We start from the raw sequence: 20,067 nt of genomic DNA, 5'->3' as shown, positions 1-20,067 counted from the left end.
ATATCTTGAACTATCTCACTTTATTGATTTGTACAATTTATGTAAAATAGAATATATTGGAATTAACATACATCATGATAAATTTTTGTTTTTATGTATTAGTAACTTTATAGTCAAAGTGTGGTAAAAATAAACAATGTAAGCGTAAAAAAAGTGTACAACTATATAAAGTATAAAATAGCAAAAGAAATACAATTACCACTTTAATTTGAAGGAAAAAAAAAACCACCTAAAATTCGGTAGTTATTTTAAAATCATTGAAAACAAAAGGAATTCTAAAGCTCTGTTTGGGGAAGCATTTCAGGTGACTTAAATGATAAGGTGTTACAATCTTAAGTCACCTTATATGATTAGTGGTGTTTGGTGGACAAACTTAAATAAAATTTAAGTCCAAAATTTGGCTGAAATTGAGTTGGAGTAAAATATAGCTTCTGAGATCAGGTGCTGAAATTTTATTATTATTATTTTCTTTTAATCTTTTTAAGCCAAAAAAGATATTTTCTTTTTATGTTTTTAAGTCTAAAAAGCTATTTCAGCTATAGTCATAAATAATATTACCAAACAGGTTATGCAATCAGCTAGCTTATCAGTTTCAGCACCTTAACATTTTCAATTGTTACCTAATCAGTTTCAGCTCCATTTCAGTCAGTTTTGCCAAACATAGCCTAAATATAAATCTTAGGAAAGCTATTTCAAAATCACTGAAAATAAAAGAAAACCCAAAAAAGGAAAAAGAAACAAAGTCATACGTGAGAATCGATCCCGGGGACAGAGATACAGTGGACTAGTGGAGTGATAGTCAACCAAGGAGCCAACACTTTGTTTTATTGATTTCATGCGTGCACATTTCCTTTATACTTGAAATAATCATATATAATATTAAAGCAAGAAAAATTTAGCCTACGTGGCAGCTCCATATTCTTTCTCGCCTCTCATTGCTCCTTTGATTTTTCAACCCCTCTCATTCACTTGCCATGTGTCACTTATTAAAGTAATATTTTGCAAATCCTCTTTGATTGAGGCAATGAGGCATGTATGGGAACAAATCAATTCCTTCCAAATTCTCACATTTGCTACAATTATATTATGATTTATTCTTCAACATGGTTTGGTGATTCTTTCCAAATCTCGCATTCTTCTTCAACACAACCATAATATAGTAGCAAAGACATTTATTTTCTATAATAGCTGCCAAATTCTTCATCTTTGCGAGAATTCATTTTTTTTTTCTTGAAGTATTGCAATATATTTGTAAAACATAGAAAATTCCTTAGATGAATTTTTTAGATTTATGACTACAACTTATGACAATATCTAATTGAATTTTATGTTACTCTATATTTGCATTTTACCTTTTCAAATATAAATCTTGAAGGTATTTTGATTCGTTATAAAATAAATTATTACATTCAATGATAAAGCTTTTGTTTAATATCGAAATAATCTCTATTATATAAGCCAAGGGGAAGCTATGGTGTCCCACTTAGGGCATGTTCTCTTCGGCATAAAACATCTGAACTGAACTGAACTTATTGGAGCGGAGCTGAGCTGAGCTGAGCTGAATTGAATTGAATTGAATTGAATTGAATTGAAGTAAATTGAATTAAATTAAATTAAATTAAATTGAATGTAATAAAAAATATAAAAAATATTTTAAACAATAATAATATGAATATTAAATAATAATTATAATGATAAGTAATAATAATGAATAATAATAATAGTATTTTGGATATTTTTAAATGATAGTTATAAATAAATAATATTAATAATCATAAATTAATAATAATAATAATTAATGATAATAATGATAATTATAATAATTATTTTATATTATTTGTATTAATATATTAATACTTGATGATGATATATAATAACAATAATATCTAAGAAGTAAATTAATATTACTATTTTAATAATTAGATTTAATAATATAAAAATAATGATTGGGTTGGACCGCGAAAATTACATCATAAAACGTCTTGACGCGATTTGATTGGTTTATGGGCTAAAAAAAAAGTGGGGTTATTTGTGCTTTGACCTAAACCATGTTCCTCCTAATAATAATAGTAATAATAATGAGTAAAGGTATAATAAACAAAATAATATATAGAAACAACAACAATAATAATAATAATAATATTTAATAGTAATGATATATATTTAAATAATAATAATAATAATAAGAATAATTAGTAAAATAAATTATACCAACATATAATAATAATATTTAACAAAATGATTATAAAAGAATCGAGCTGAGCTGAACTGAACTGAACTTATTGGAGCTGAACTGAACTGAACTTATTGGAGCTAAACTGAACTGAAAATGAGCTGGGGAGAACAACCCCTTAGAAAAGTCCAAAATATCCTTCACATTACCTTAGCAAATAAATATATTTTACAAATTCAAATAAAGCATATACCATAATAAGGAAACTTATGCAAATTTAAAAAAAACAATCAATCTTGTACAACTGTGAACATGTCATATTCAAATACATATAATTCAAAATAAGGAAACAAATACACTGCCTATCAAGGCCTAATAACATAAAATTTATAACACAATCAATGCAAATCATAAATTACGTTTGACAAAAAAAAAATGAAATTTACCATAAACTAACAAAGACACATTAAAAAACTATTTAGGATAACGCATTAGATAAATTTGTTATTAAAAATACAAATTTAATTGCATTTCCCTACTAGATAAATTATATTAGTACATAGGATAAATTATTTTGTCGCTCTTTTTTATGTCTTAAATATTTTATTTATATTTATAAGTATTTACACCATGATATCCAAGATTGTATTATCACATGTTAAATTTATGAAACAAAAATTTTCATAATATAACTTACAATTCAGATAGTTTACCAGTTGGCGATATATACAAATACATGCAAAAGTCCCATTCTAATAATTTTAAAGATGCTTTGCACCCATTACATGAAGAAAAAAATGAGAATAGTCACAAATTTACATATTTTATTTTATCAATTAAAAAAATCAACTTGAAAACTTAAAGTTTCGTAAAACCTCACTTTTTTCAAAAAGAAAAAACGACAGCCTTTTTTTTATTGCTTTTTTTCTTCATAAAAAAGGCATAACTTCTAGATAAAGGAAAAGGTTTGCAATGAACACAACTAATTAACAACTAAACGATGTATAATTATGGATGCGTAAATGCTAAATAATTTCAAATAACAAAGCTAATTAAAATCCGAATATTACAGGTAAATCAATTTATGAATATGTATTAGCATATTTGATTAAAGAATATAGAAGAAGCGATGAACAAATTCCAAAATAATATAGTAAAACAGAATAAAAACAATTAAGACGAAGTATAATGAAATTTATTATTGAAGGGATAAGTGATAACTTGCGCGACGACACAAGATAGAGGGCAACATGAATAAAATAGTAAATCCTTGGAAACATAAATTAATAATTGATAACGGCAAGAAATCGTCTCAAACTTGGACTCAATTCTTTATGTCCTTCTCTAAAATCACCTTCAAATCCATAGAATTCATCAGCTCGGATATCAAAATAAATTAAAGAAAATTAAAATGACATGCAAAGTTGGGGATTGCACTTCAAAGTTTAACAAAATCTAATGAAAGATAGAGAGCGTTGTTTGCTTTGCCTGAATTGTCCAAAATTGATGTCTTTAATTTAGATTTAAGGAAAAAGGATTATGATCAAGAATTTTGTTGGATGCTTTTTTTTTAATGGATAAGGAAATTCAGTAGAATAGAGGATAGTGTGAGCCGTAAACATAACGTTTGAAGAGAATATGATCAATATTACCTATTTGTGTGTTTGGATATGGTATATGATTTAGGAAATAACAAGTGGGACCAGTATAACGAGAAAACACGTCTAGGAGTAAGACAAATTATCTATAAGAAAAATCTTTACTAAAAATTAAAAAATATTAGCAAAATTATTTGCTAAGTTAACTGCACCATAGAGATTAAAATTATTAATGAATATGTCATTTATTATAAAATAAATGGAACATGGGGCCTGGGGGCAAGGATTAAGGAGAGGATAGAAATAGAGAAAAATAAAAGAGGAACTCATGTGATGAAGATAGAGTTAAAGATTGAGATAGAGAGAAGTGCTCCCTCCAGGTTTTATTAGTTTACCCATACTTTTGGCATAGAGTTTTTTTTTTTTCAATGAAAGGATCGGCATAGAGTTTTAAAAAAATAGATATGTGGGTCATAGAAGGAAAGATAAATTATTAATTTATTGGCATATCGTATTATGTTGTGGGCCAACAAAAATTGAGTGAGAAAGTAAAGATAATAATAAACAAATAGTGAGACCATTCCAAAAAAACAGAAAAAAAAATGTATAAGCTAATAAGGGACAGCTCAAAAAGGAAAGTGGGCAAACTAATAAAACCAGAGGGAGTAATTTTCAATTAAAGTAACGTGTCATTTATTATGAAACATCCTAAAACAGCAAGTGTTTTGTGTATTTTAGAATGGATAAAATATATTTATTAATTAAATTACTATTGAAGTTCTTAAAAATTTCTAATACATAATTATAAAATTATCTTTTAATCCTCAAATAAGTTTCATGGGAGTGTAAATATTTTGGTATTCGTGCACATATAGTTGAGCTAACATTCGTAATTGTAAGAAGTAATTCGTTGCAAACTTTACTTAGATGGGTAACGCGTACTTTAAATTATTTACCCAGTGTGATGATTTTATTATGTAACATAGTTAATATAGTTAATTGTTTAGTTTACAATTAAATTTGTTTACTATTTTATTAATTGTTTGTGAATTTGTACATCATATTAATATATCATATTTGAATGCAATCACTTTTAAAAAATAGGCAATCATTACCATTAAAATATAAATATATTTATTGAATAAAAACTTCTCGTGCATTTTGCACGGGTCCAAAAACTAGTAGATTTTAAATCAGCAATATGGGCCTTTTTTCTCTGAGTTCTGGGCGGGCGCCCCTCCTATAAGGCTCAGGGATGGGCTTGCAAGACATCCAAAGGAATCTTACATGATAGTGTGTGAGTACGTGAGTGCACGCATATACACCTATATACACATGTATACACCTGTAGTAGTACTTGGTCTAGTGATAAAGTGATTTGGTTTGTATCGTCTCACAACCTTGAGTTTGTAGGATCAAACTTTACTAGAGGCAGTCTGGGGGTGGGTGGGGATTTTCCCCCTACATCTAAGGGACCTTGCCAGTAAACCCGAGTTGGGTTGATCTGTTCGAGGTTTCGGTTCGATTAGGGCGCCGTCTTCTTACTTTAAAAAAACCTATATATTGGTAGGTGTGCATGCGCTAGGGAAGGGATGTGCGTGTGTGCGACAGGTAATGCACCTCAAACTTGTGTACGTTTCTGCAACCAATATTGCAACTCATGAACTTGTGTAAGTGTGCGCGACCAATATTGCAACTCATAGAAAACTTGAGTGCGTGTGCATCTCTGTGTGGTGTGTATGCATGCATGTGTGTGTGATTCTTGATTAGTGATCTGATAGGAAAATTCAATAAGTACTCCAACTTGATGTATGTTTTGATAAATAGATTTGGTTGTAACATTTTGTAGGGACGATCATTACATCAGCTATAATGGCTTGGAAGTTATTGATGTGCCTTACTGGATGTGAGCCCCCTCTTACCATTGTTGTAGATAGTAGCATGGAGCCTGGGTATACAAAGGTAGAAACTTCTACTTCTACTACAAGGGATAATCGGATGAAAGATACTCCACCACTGTATTAAATCAATCTTGATCGTTGGAACATTTTTAAAAAAAATGAGTGGTCCAACAAAATAATTAAATAATAATCAACTAACGAAATATACAAAAACATTCCATAGGTTGTATGACAAAGGTAGCACCTAGACCCTCATCTTTTACCACAACCATCAACACGATTTTAATGAGCATATCTAGACGTCATTGTGGTGGACATTTCTGGAGACTCCACCAATGGATTGGTAATTTTATGCAATGCATTTAAGTTGGTATTTATAAAATCAATTTGATACCAAATTCGATTTTAGTACCGAATTTTTAATTTGATACAAAGTTATAATTTGATACCAAATAAAGTTGGTACCATAACGTTAAGTTAGTACCAAGTTATTACAATATGATATTCCCTCCGTTCTAAAATATAGTTTCCATTTCTATTTTTGGAGTCAAATTTCAAAAACTTTGACCAAATATTCTTACTAATGTATAAAAAAAAAACATATTCATGAGGGTCTTGTTAGATTCGTCTCAATATACAAATTCGTAATATCAACGTTGTATATTTTTTAGTAATAAGAAATAGAAGATATCGTAGGTCAAATGTATGTCTTAAAAACTGTGCAAAATGAAATGGGACCTATATTTTGGGACGGAGGGAGTACCAAATAAGCAAGTAGAGTCAAATAGTCAAGTGGTACCAACATACTAATTTGATACCAATAATATGGTATCAAATATAGTCAAATTGGTACTGAAATTGTGACTTGGTATCCACTTATAACTATAATTAGTATTAATTTGACTTTATTTTGTCGCCATTTACTTTCCAACGCGTAAAATTACCAGCGTGTTTTTCTTTTGGAGGAGTGTTTGGAGACTCTACCACATTGAAACCTTAACAAGAAAATTAGTTAATGACACAGGGAGTATTTAGTAATATGTACAAAGAAAAAAATTGTATTTTAATTTATCCTCTAATTTTTTGTCCTATGCCTCCTTGTAGGGGGATATATTATTGCTTGGAAAGGTTAGCTCTCCACTCGAATGTGGAGACATTATTTTGTTTGAAGTCGAGGTAAGTTTTTTTTTGAATTAGTCCTACAACTATATGGCTTTCTAAATCATTTAATTTACTAGAAAATCTTGGAAGACTCTTCCTTATAAGAACTTTATTCAGCCATAACTTGAAAATGTTTATAACTTGGGAAGACAAATGTCCAAAACTCTATTGATTTTTCCTTTTTTTAACTATCCTTAAGCTCCTTCACAAGTTGGCTTCAACTCTTTTGCCTAATAATTTCGCAATCATCGAAAACCTTTGGTGTCCTCGTAATGATTACCTTCCTAGTTAGCACACAACACCAACATGTTGCACCATGCTACATCTCATACATACGCAGCCTCGAAATCACTTGTCATCTCGCACCAATCAATTATGTTGACTTGAGGATTGTTCTACTAGCACGTACAGGGGCGGATTCAGGATTCTGAACCAGGGGTAGCACAACTTTACATTACTAGAAACTCAAAAAAAAGAAGTTCGTAATTAGTAAATTCAAAATGTTACAAAATTCAAATAGAAAGAAAATTACAATTGTTCACGCCGGATTCTCAAATTTTGGAACCGATTTACAATCGCATCAACTTCTATATCACAAAGTAACATTTCAACCCAACTAAGAATCAGACTTCACAACAATCACAATTCACAACTAACAATTAAAAAACTTCAAATATCAATAGTTAACTGAACAACTTCAAATTTCAAATCGGAGTTGGACTGTCGGATGCTCGGAGTCCGAGCACTCGGTACTCGACCAGTTTATTCAAAGTTCAAATTGCCATGGCCCATTAGAGAGGATTAGATGAAAGAGAAAGAAAGTTAACCCAAATCCAAAGGCCTAAATGGCTAAACCCTAAGAAAATTAAGGAATCATTCACGAAATTACAGAAAATCAGTAACTCACCCTTTTCTGATTTTCTCTGAGACTCCGACGATGCGACGACCTATGACGAGGACTGAGAGGAGGCGACGAGGCGACCACTAAGAGGAGGCGAAAAGCCGACGACTGAGAAGAGGTGAGGACCGACGATTGAGAAGAAGCGACGATCGACCGCCGACGACTGAGAAGAGGCGTCGGATGGAGAGGAGGCGACTAGTGCTGAGTGAGAGATCCGACTTCTGAGTTTGTTTAAGAGTTGAGAGAGTGAGGAAAACAGCGCATGTTTGTTTAGGGTTTTTTTTTTATTTTTTCGATTTTTTTTTTTAAAAAAATCAAGGGTAGCACGTGCTACCCCTTATTACCACGTGGCTTCGTCACAGAGCACGTATGAAGTAAGGTAGTCTAGTTCCAATAATCCATGTGGTTTTCTCTATTATGACTACCAGGATCTACACCATAATGTTGAATCCCAATTATGGTCCATCCATGTTCAATCCTACCGATGCATCTCTTGCACATCTTTTAAGTGGAATTGTTGCACCCAATTTACCATTAAAGTTTCATATAGATTTATTATGGAGACTATCTACATATCGTACATAATTCGAGTTATAAATTCTCTTGGTCACCTTAACATAATTGATTGTTCTAATGTGTTACCTAATATTTATCCTTTAGGTGCTAAAGGTGAAGAAGTTATTACCATGATAATTGTAATTGTTTGTAGCTAGATAATAGATTTTTGCAGCCTTGTTGCGTAAAATTTTGTTAGCCTCATTGCTTGAAATTTTGATTAAGGTTAGTAGCTAGATAATAGACTATTGTCATGTTGTATGAGTTGTAGTCTACTGATGTTACAAGTTTCATATATCATATCTTAAAATCAATTGTCATCTGAAGTATGAATCGTAGCTTATTAAGTTACATAGTTTCCTTGATCTTGTCAAAGATCCGGAAAAAAGTAGGGAAATGGTTTGAATACTTCTTTCTGGTATGATATGTGAATAGGTGATGTTCCTCTTAAGAATTTGTATCCAAAGCTATTTATCCTTAGTACTTTGCAAAGGGATTCAGTTGCTTCTCACGATTTTTGGGATGGATTTATATGGAGATGGAGTTCGTTATGGAAGCGTGATTTAGGTCAAGAGACCTTGAGGAATGTGAAGCTTTGCTGAAACAATTACAACTCTCTTCCCTCTCACCTTTGGATTCGGTTTGTTTAATTTAGGATCCTCAAAAATTCGAGGAATTCTCAGTGAAATCTCTCACCTTTGAATGAACTTGCAAAATCCGAACTTTCACGCCCTAAAGATGCCATCAAGGGCTTATGGAGGGGACTTGTTTCTTACCGCATCGAGATCTTTTCGTTGCTAGTTTGCTTGGAAATTAAATACCAAGGATCGTCTTGGTGTAATACCCATATCTGAAGGATCTTGTAGCCTATGTGGACAATTTTCGGAAGAAAGTAACCACCTCTTTCTCCACTGTAACTTTTCATGAAGGGTGGCTCAGATTGTGGAACGTTCATTGGGCTCCCCCATCAACTATAAGAGAGGCTTTTGATAAGTGGCATCCTTTTAAAGGTTTTTTTTTACCAAAATAAATTTAAAATGGGCAGCAAGCTTCTTCATCATTATGTGGACGATTAGGAAGGAGAGGAACGAGAGATGTTTGAAAAATTCAGCCAGCTCTATAGTTGATCTACGTGATCTCTTTCTTATTAGATTAAGGTAGTGGATTTCAGGATGGGTTGATCCCTTCCCTTATAGTTCCAAAGAATTTCTTAGAAACCCTCTATGTTTAAACTTGCAATCTTCCCCTTGAACTGCCAGCAGCTTATTCAAGCCATATCTCCAAATCTCATGGCTTCCACCGCCTCGAAACTCTTTCAACAACTAGTGGAAAAAAAACCTTATATGTCACGTAGTAACATATTCGATTTTTACAAAATCGCATCCAAAAATCAATTAAAAAACAGGAGGGAAAATTGGGAGGAAAATCTAATTCGGTCGTTTAGTAAACCGGATCAGTTTGTAGAAACTGCTGTTGTTTTCTAAAATCTTACAGGACCAGATCAAATTTTTTGTTATTTTTTCTAAAACAAAAACGAGCGTCTTTGTATAGGCCCAAAATAACGCACGTCTTTGTACAGGCCCAAAGCATTGATGAAGGCCCAACACATATCTTCTTAGACTCCCCATACCCGATCTCTCTCCTCCCTCAAAAATATCAAACCCTAATCTCCCTCATATCTTTCTATCTCCTCTCTACTCCTCCCTCACTCCTCGCAGCAATAGATCCCTAAGCTCCCTCCTTTCTCCTCTCTCCATACACCTCTCATAAACGCCACCACCTCTCTCTCCCTTCTTTACTCCTCCCTCACAAAATGAATTAAGAATGAAGAACGAAGAACAAAGAACGAATAACGAAAATCAAGAGTGAAAATGAAGATCGAAAATGAAGAACAAAGAAACGAAATGAAGAGCAAAATGAAGGGTGAAACGAAGAACAAAGAATCGAAGATATGTACACAAGAAATTGGTTCGTTTGAGTTTTATGAGATTTAGTTTTTGGATCTGGTTATAGGTGTTAGTTTCTTTTTTCATTTCTTTTGGGATTTAGTTTTTAGATCTGGTTTTGGGTGTATGTTTTTATTTCCTTATTTTGGGCTTCCATTTTCGTTTGATTTTTTGTTCGAACTCTTAAATTTCGTTTTATCGTTTTACCTGGGTAGTGTTTTTTAGTTTCTTCGTTTTCTAATTTTCGTTTTTTTTTAGTCTATGTTGCAATTTTCGTAGACATAGTGATTGGGAGCTTCTCAATTTTTCTTTGCTTTAACCATTGCAATTTTTCGTATACTTAATAGTATGGATTTAATCTGGATTTGCTTCTAAGATGATGTTTACAACATAAGCAGATATAAAAAAAATGATATTAAAATTGTTATTGTAATTTTCTGTATATACGTTAAATTGTTAATTTTTGTATATTTGTGTAATTTTCTTTATTTATACTAAAATGTTGTTTATATGTATTTATGTTTAGTTTCATATGCATGTATTTTGTATAATTAATGTTTCTATGTATAATGTATTATTTTTGTATATATATGTTTTGTTATATTTGTTAGACTTGAACACTATATTCCACCAACACGGTGAGACTATGAGAGTGAGACGTGAAATCTGCAGACTTGTAGGTCTACACCTTTTTTTATATATGAATTTCAACAATCTGATGCGGTTTTGAGGTAAAAACTGGATCAGTTAATGTGATTAACTGATCCGAATTTACCTTAGAACCGAATTAGTATATAATTTATTGTTCCAATTTTGGACCGGATTCGTAAATATATTAGATCTGCTGTGAGCCCACCCGATGTGGACCAAAATCAAATTAGTAAGCCCGTTTTTGACCGCATCAGATAGGCTTATTTTTCCCACTAATCAAGTGGAATGTATACTCTTCTTTGAATCCTCATTTTTAAGATCTACCATAGGTGGAGTGCTAAGGGACTTTAATGGGTGCTTCAAATGTGTGTTTTCTTGCGCCATCCCCCACATGGAGATCGATCATGTGGAAGTTTTAGCCATACATAGAGCCTTCAAACTCTCAATAAGCCTAGAATTGCTGGCATCTTCTTCTCTCATAGTCGAATATGACTCGTGCAACATTGTTGCTTGGGCCTTGTTGTAACGGTATTTTAACACGGCCTTGGAACCTGGCTCTCCAGATCAATTTCATTCGTGGTGTTATGGAAAAAAATCAGGAATTCGTATCGTATACAAACGGCTTGATTCTAACGTCGTCGTCGCGTCGTATACAAAGAGCGTAAATCTAACGTCGTTGCGAATGCCTTTGCAAAGCATGGGCTTAGAATTAGAAGAATAGATGACTTTGTTGCTTGGTTGTGAATCTTCTTATTTAATCTTATGTATGGTTGTTGATTATGCTGCCTAGGCTTTGTCTCTTATTTGCTGTAATCGAACTTTTTATTTCTAGTTTAAATTAATAGATAACCAAATTGTCACAAAAAAAAAGTTACATGGTTTCCTACATCATAGGTTTTTGTTCAATTGTCATTTGCAGTATGAATCGTAGCTTATTAAAGTTACACAGTTTCCTACATCATAGTTTTTTGTTTGATTGTCATCTGAAGTTTTGAAATCGAAGTTTCTGGTGGTAAGAGCAACGCTTAATTTTCTTACAATTTGGTGAAGGTGCATAGGCTATGCACCACTCATTCATGGCCACGACCTCACCAGAAGCATTATTGGGCTGCAAGTGCCAACACAACCTCTAACTCATGATAATCAGAATAATGACATAACCAAAAATTAATTTTTTTAATGACAATGTAAAACGTGTATAAGGACATCTAAATTGAAACCGTGTCTATACATATTCGCACAAATATGTTGTTAAACTAATAATATATTGACTTAATACAATATCAAGCCGACTTGTTGTCAATAACTCAATTACAATATGGCTTTTTGTTGTTGTTATAAAACGATTTCTAATCAACTAGCTAAGATAGTGTATTGAACTTATATAGAACTTTTAGCTACTATTTTACTCTTGATCGATCTAGAAGCATGCCTTGATAAATATGACCAAACAGAGTTATACAATGACACAATATCTAATAATTATTATAATTAAGAGTGAATTTTCAAGTTACAGTTTAAAATAATCGTTTTATTGAAATATTATACATGGTTGTGTCTTTCATATGACCAAAACTAAGATTGAATCAAATCCAAATTAAATCCACTAATGGAAATAACTTGGAATAACTTGATTCTTATAAATTCCAACTTGGAATAACTAAACAACACTTGTTATGATTTATAACTTGGGCAAGCTGATGCGATTACATATTGAACTTAAATCGAACCTGAAATGACCCAAATTGACCTTAATTTGTACCTAAAGTAATTTGCTTGACTTGATGAACCGAACTTGAGTTAACCTAAGCATGACGCTTTTCGAATTTGACCCGATCTAGACTAGATCCCCACCAAACTTCATACGACACCGTAATGGTCCTTAATGCACATGACGAGCTCCCGAAGCTTAGTTTTATTGCTTACGCAATATTCTTGCTAAAAATAGCAACTTTTATCTGGTTGCCACATGTATGTTCTCTATTAGATATGGATAAATTTCTATTAGTTTACAGCCCTAGAAAAATCATCAATTGTTAAAAAATAAAGAGCACCACTAGAGGAAACATGCCGATATGGCCCCACAAATCACAATGAATCTTCTCAAAAGTACGAGAAGCTCTAGTGTCACTAGAAGGAAATTTATGTCTAGAAGATTTAGAACGAAAGCAAATCTCACAATTAGGATCTAAACTACCGTTATGATTGCAAAGAGGAAGGAGTAATTTTACGTCTGAACCAGACGGATGGCCCATTATTTGATGACATAACTCCATAACTGAAGAAGAGCATAAGGAACGGAGACATTATTGATGGAATCAGTGCTTGTAAAGTAGTATAGTCTGTCCTGCCTAATCCACGTTCCAATCAACGCCTTCACGGGGTCCTGAATGACACATAAAGAAGAGTTAAATTAGACATCACACTGCAAATCATCGCTTAGTTGTGACACAGAAAGTAAATTGCAACTCAAATTTAGAACAAAAACAACATTCGTAAGAGTTATGTGAGACGTTAAACAAACTGAACCAACCATGATAGATATGAAAGCAGCACCATTGGGAAGACCAACAGGACAGACATAATTTTTAACATCAAATAACCATGAATCATTACCAGTAACGTGGTGAGTAGCACCAGTGTCTATGATCTACAAATTGTTATCAAACTTACCATTCAACCTATTGGTAGAAACAGGAGCATTACCAAATGAGCCCGCGAGAACCTTCCGTTGTTCAGGAGTGAAGAGAGTGGAAAAGGAGGTGCTGCTGCCCAAGACAGAAGAGGACGCGCTTGGGCTGCTGGTGGCAGCCACGACAGTGTTGGTAGCATGGGTACGAGCAGGAACACGACCCCAACCGTTCCCTTTAGTTTTGTTAGGGTACCCATGTAATTCGTAGCAATGAGAAGCCCCATGGCCCTTTTTCTTGCAATGAGAGCAAGTAAGGTGCGCCCAACATGAACTAGTGTCATGCCCAGGTTTGTGACACTGCTCACACATGGGTTGAGAGGCACTACACCCAGCACTAGCAGGAGCCCGAACAGAAAAACCGAGAGCATATGTGACCTTGCCAATGGGAGTGGTTTGATAGAAGCGAACACGTTCATCTTGAATGGCAAGATGATAAGCACGATCAAGAGTAGGCAAGGAATCCGAAGACAAAATATCAGAACGCAAGGAGGCATAAAAATCAGGATATAAGCCCATCAAAAACTCGTGTAACTTAGACGTTTCACAACGTTGATTATGAAGATCAGTAGCAGTACACTTAGCACAACAAGAACAAGTAATAATAGGCTCAAGAAGTGAAAGCTCCTCCCACAAGGCATTCAATTTTCCATAATAGGTAGAGATAGACATGGTGCGGGCTTGTTCACAACGAGCAATAAACACTAGGGGAAAAAAGGATGGGTTGCGCATTAAGGGCTGCGTTTTTCCAAAAAGTGCAGCCCTACTAGTGAAGGGCTGCGCTTTTTTCAAAAAGCGTAACCCTACATAACAGAAGGGTTGCGCTTTTTAAAAAAAAAGCGCAGCCCTTCTCACACTTAGAAGGGATGCGCTTTTCTACAAGCGCAACCCTAATAAGTGAAGGGTTGCGCTTTTCTTCAAAGGCGCAGCCCTTCTGTTATGTAGGGCTGCCCTTTTGAAGAAAAGCGCAGCCCTTCTTAAAAAAATTGAAATAAAAAATTCAAGGGCTTCACACTACAAAAAAAATCACATATAGAGGCAAGGTAAATTTGCCTCTGAAACCAAAGATGTAGCCTCTAATTGCCTTTTGAAGCAAATTAGTTGTTGCCTCTAATAATTCCGTCGCTAATTAATGGTTGCCTCTAAAAGTCCATTTTGTGGCAATATAACTGGTTGCCTCTAAAAGATTCGACATTTAGAGGCAACCATATATTTTTACCTCAAAATATAATTAGAGGCAACCATATATATTCTTGCCTCAAAATAGAATTAGAGACAATAATATATATTCTTGCATCAAAATAGAATTAGAGGCAATATACAACATTGCTTCTAAAAACTACATATATTTAGGGGAAATCATATAATTTTGTCTCGCAATATAATTAGAGGCAATATAACGAATTGCTTTTAAAAACCACATATATTTAGGGGCAATCATATGATTTTGCCTCAAGATATAATTAGAGGTAATATAAAAATATTTCTGAAAATTAATATATTGAAGGACAACCACATAATATTAATTCAAAATATAATTAGAGGTGATATCTTATTTTTCAAATAGTGATATTTGGAAGCAATTTGAGACCTATCATGAATGGTGTTTGGATGCACCGAAAACAATTTAGCGTATTATTTTGTACATTTTCGAGCACGATCACCTATAGAAGTAACCTTCATAAAACTGCAAAATTAAACCAATAAATTTCATGGAAATCGAAGTTCTACTATTTCCAAGAAATATTACTAAATAAAAGCAAATATAATGTAGTAACATCTCAAAAATTGTAGTACAATATCAACCAGATAAAACATCATATGTCGTGCAACAACCTGCAAGTCCAAAACATAGGAAAACTAACTAAGTAAAAATTAGTCTTCATCATCAAGAGAACAAAATAGAACAATAGTAGAGTGGATATTACTCTTTGTTTATTTGCATTTCACCACTCTTTATCCACATCCTCATCCTCCTCCTCCTCCTCCTCCTCCTCACCATCATCATCATCCTGTCATTTTAGAATTAGAATGTACTATTAATAATAAATGAAATATTTATATAAATTAAAAATATAATTATTTTATAATGAGTATAAATAACAGATTACCTCATCTACATCAAATGTAGACATATCATAACCCGAGATTTTCATAAAACTTCTCATATACCCTTTCATAACTTTCATTTGCTTTTTTAGGCCTTTGATCTTTCTGTTTAATATTTTATTTTTCACATTAGCTTCCTTTAACTCTTTTGTAGCCTCATTTGCTTCATTATTTGCCTCATTAGCTTCATTCTTGGCCTCATTAGCTTCTTTCCGTAATTTTCACCTTTACTAAATGATCCATATAGTGATGTAATAGAGGGACCTACCCCCTTGCCACGATCACAACCGGTTTTACCAATGGGTTTAACTTTTACATAATTTCTTCATCTGTCATATTTACTTCTCCAGCTTCACGTTGCACTAAAAACTCTTTCATCTTTAAATGTGGAAAAAAAAACTTAAGCATCACATGAAAGATAAGACACACATAATCACTATATAATTGTCAATAAAGGTCATATTGGCCTACCAATTTCCTCCTTTGTGCTGTCGGGGGGAGGGGGGACAACATAGCCTCAGATAGGCCAACTAAAGGTTTTAATTTCAATGATGAACACCTCATGAATGGAAACTGAGTCAATGAACCTCATTCAGATATGAAACAAAACATTTTTAGGGTGTTGGCAATCTGCCACACAACCGGTCATTATGTCCATGAGGAAACAAGTCTAATTGCTTATGAAGCTGAATCACCTGATGAAGTAGCCTTTGTCATAGCTGCTAGAGAACTTGGTTTTGAGTTTTATATATCATTTTTAATTGAGTTTATCTTATAATCATAGACTATCCTAATGTATATATGGGGCTTCATGCATATTTAGTAAATTAATTTGATTCACATATTTTGTAAATTCTTTGACTTTTCTACATGTGTATTTGAGATTAACATTCATCATAACTATAACTTCTTCACCTTAGCACTTTTTATACCAATCTATCAATTCCGCTAATTTTGAGATAGAGTATATGGCCAAATTTCAAATACAATTGGAATTAGCATATATATACTAAAGAAACGAGAACAGACGAAAATCCATAAAGAATGCAACTTAATCAGAATCATAAACACAAACCATGTTTATCAAGTCAACCCATTCAAAAGTCAAAACTAACCTTGAGGGAAGATACATCGAGGAATTTCAAACCCAAATACTTGGTAGCAAGAAGACCAATCCCAAGATCAGTAATCTCCAAGAGCGTATGAGATTCTCGAGGCCCGCATGTGTGAGCCTGACGCACGGCTAAGCGAAAGGGTCCTCAAACAACGATGGCGTAGAAGCGTGGAGATGGCGAAGGCGAAGGAGTCACGGCTAAGCGAAAGGGTCCTCACACAATCAAGTTGTTCGGCGCTTGTGATTGGTCTGTGACGCTGCTTTTCGTCACTATTAGCGTAGATCTCATCCATCATCTTACCTGAACTTGTTTCTTCGTGGTTCTCCATTGACTATGAATTAGGTTGGATTTTAGGGTTTTTGATTTTGGGTGTTTTTGAGTTTCAGTAGTGTTCTTCTTCTTCTCTTTGGTTTGCTGAAAGTGTGGAGTGCGAAATTAGGGCAACGAAAATTGATTAGATCATTAAAAGAATGTAAAACAAGATAAATAACTCACCAGGATATTGATGGTATCAGTAGCGTGGAGCAGGCGGCAGCAGTGAACCAGTGCAGGCGGTGGCAGTGGAACAATCAGCGGAGCCCTAATTGGTAGAAGTTTGGTGCGGCAATTGATGGCAGCAGTAGCCTCGGCATTAGGCGCGGCAGGGGGAAGACTCGTCGGCTTTAGATGTGGCAGGGCCGATAACGAGCGGTGGAATAAGAGGTGTGGTGTTTGATGCAGTGGAGGAATTCAACTCGGCGATATACATGAACTCTCAGTCTCACAACTGTTAATCTCGTGGAATCGTGGACGTGGATCGTGGGGTTTAATTTGAATGCCTTCCTTTTGAAATTTTGGAGGGCTAAAAAAGATATATTTTGTTTTTTCTTTTTGGGTTAGCGCTTCTTTGCTTGTGATGTGTATTTTAATAAACTTTTTTTTTTCTTTTTTTTAGGAAAAAACAAAGCTGTCATCCCGTTCGGTATTATTGTGGTTTTATATTTTTTGGTTTTTTTTTTGATTTTCAAAGCTATATGATATATGTCCTATAATGAATAAAAAATTAGTCAAATTGATTATAAACATTGAGATTTTGAAAACTGACAACTAAAAAGTGAAAATCACTTTTTCTTGTTTCATGTTTTTGCAAAAAAAATGAAAACTGAAAAGAAAAAATGATAACGAACGACCCCTAAAAGAATGTGTATCCAAGTTAATAGTTCTTTATCTTGCTTTTCTTATTCCACTTTTTTGTTAATAGACTTGAAACAAGAATAGATACATAACTTCTATTATCACTAAGAGGTTAGTTAAAAATAGTGTTGATTATTCCCCTCAAAAAAAAAATTGTGCTGATTATATTGGAAATTTGGATGAGGAAGATTATATTGGAAATTCACTAAGCTTCCTATGACTATGAGGGATTTAAGAAAGACAATGCATCGAAAAAATAGAAAAGGGTGGAGAAACAAGAGGTGTTCGTATCTAGGGAGAAATTTGAAGAATATAGAAAGTGCTTCAAGTGTCAATGGTTTAGGAAATAAGTCTTATTTTGTGCTATGTGATAGTTGGTCTATGATTTAGGACAAAACAGGATATGTTGTATTCTTTTAACATTGCACAATATAGATTTGTAGATCTTCTTATCAATGTCTCACCATGATATTTTTTCCTATATTTCTGAACTTGTTTGGACAAGTCTTTGATCAGTATGTAGATTGAAAGTTAAGTTAGTTTGACTTTGCAGCAAACATGGAACATGTTTTGCATACACTATATATATATATACTAATTTATACGGTCAACATCACCTAACTGCATCAGTTAACAATGTTAAAACATGCCCAAATTTATTTATTGATCCGTTTTGAGCTGAAAATTTGACAATTTACCTACAACAACTGATCTGTTTTTCAGCTTGAACCGGATATGTTAACTATTATCTGATCCGGTTTAAAACCAGATTAGTTAACTTCTCTTAACTGCTCCGCCCCCACCCATTCTGATTCGTTTCTGAATTAGTTAAGCTCATTTTAATACTAGTATAAGATTAACAACCATAACACTCCCTTATCTTTATAAGTTATAAGATTATTAACTTAATTGTTTTGATGTTATACTATAGTTTAATACTAGTATAGTAATTATGGTCTTTTCTTAACTTTGTATATATATGTGACTATAAAGAAACTATTTTATCGTAGGTTTATATAGGTTAGCTAATACGTGAATGATTATTAATGAGTATCGACTCTTCATATGCTATAATAGTATAACTAACGATAATAACAACGAGTATTATATATTACCTACGAGTATACGGTCAATACTGAATTTATATAAAAAATGGCTTTAGAGACACTAAATACATGGCTTTAGAGACAACTAACTACAGTTGATGCTAAAAAAATGGCTTTAGAGACAATTAAATTCATGTGATGCTAAAAATATGGATTTAGAGACAACCAATATTCATGTGATGCTAAAAACATGGTTTTAGGGGCAACCAACATTCGTTTGATGCTACAATGTATCTTTAGAGGCACCAGAATATACTTGACACTAAAAACCATATAGTTAGAGGCAACCATGTTTATGTGATGGTAAAAGGGGGTTTTAGAGGCAAGTCTGCCAAATGATATGCCTCTATAGCCAATTTTTTTTGTAGTGTCAAATATATTATCCCTCATTCTCTCTCCTCTCTCACGTCCCTCCTCCCTTTTCCTCCTTCTCTCACGTCCCTCCTCCCTTTCCTCCTTCTCTCTCATCCTCTCTTCTCTCTCCCAGAAACGTTGCGACAAAAAGCCTGAAATGATTTGCACTAATCATGCCGACGGAGTCCGATTGCCTATTGTGATACCTTTTCGGAAGCGGAACGGGCCAATGAGTCAAACACACTGCTATGCCGTGACGTATAGGCTTTTTAAGCCACCCGAGCTCGTTTAAGGCTCCAAATAGGCATTTTAAGTATTTTCGAATTTTTTTATATTTGGGTTTAGTTGCATTGTAGATCTATAATTTCTTCTCTTCCGTAATTTCTTCTCTTCTGGATTTGGATGGTTTACTTTAAAGTTTAATGCAAATGTTAAAATTCAGAAAATGTGAGATTAATATATGAGTAAAAAAAAAAAAATTTAATTTTTGTTTTTGGTAGGAAGGGCTGCGCTTGTGTAGCGCAGCCCTACTTAAAAAGTGAAGGGCTGCTATTGAAAGGGCTGCTGTCAAAAAGCGCAGCCCTACAGGCCTTTTTCAGCGCAACCCTTCTTCGTTTTTCCACTAGTGAAAGGAT

At 33.4% G+C, this 20,067-nt stretch overlaps 1 protein-coding gene across 4 annotated transcripts in view; it reads left to right on the top strand.

Moving 5' to 3' along the window:
• Positions 1 to 20,067, top strand: part of LOC104905135 (uncharacterized) — a 44,908-nt gene that overhangs the window by 2,061 nt on the left and 22,780 nt on the right. For all 4 annotated transcript variants that reach the window (XM_048646837.2, XM_048646842.2, XM_010693585.3 and 1 more), the window contains exons 2-3: positions 5,621 to 5,733; positions 6,777 to 6,848. In XM_048646837.2, coding sequence (XP_048502794.1) covers positions 5,621 to 5,733; positions 6,777 to 6,848 — 185 coding nt within the window. The remainder of the gene's footprint in view (positions 1 to 5,620; positions 5,734 to 6,776; positions 6,849 to 20,067) is intronic.

The sequence above is a fragment of the Beta vulgaris genome, chromosome 1 (assembly GCF_026745355.1).
Source record: "Beta vulgaris subsp. vulgaris cultivar EL10 chromosome 1, EL10.2, whole genome shotgun sequence".
NCBI lineage: Eukaryota > Viridiplantae > Streptophyta > Magnoliopsida > Caryophyllales > Amaranthaceae > Beta > Beta vulgaris.
Note: the sequence above shows the minus strand (reverse complement) of the source record. Positions and strands in the feature narration are given on the sequence as shown.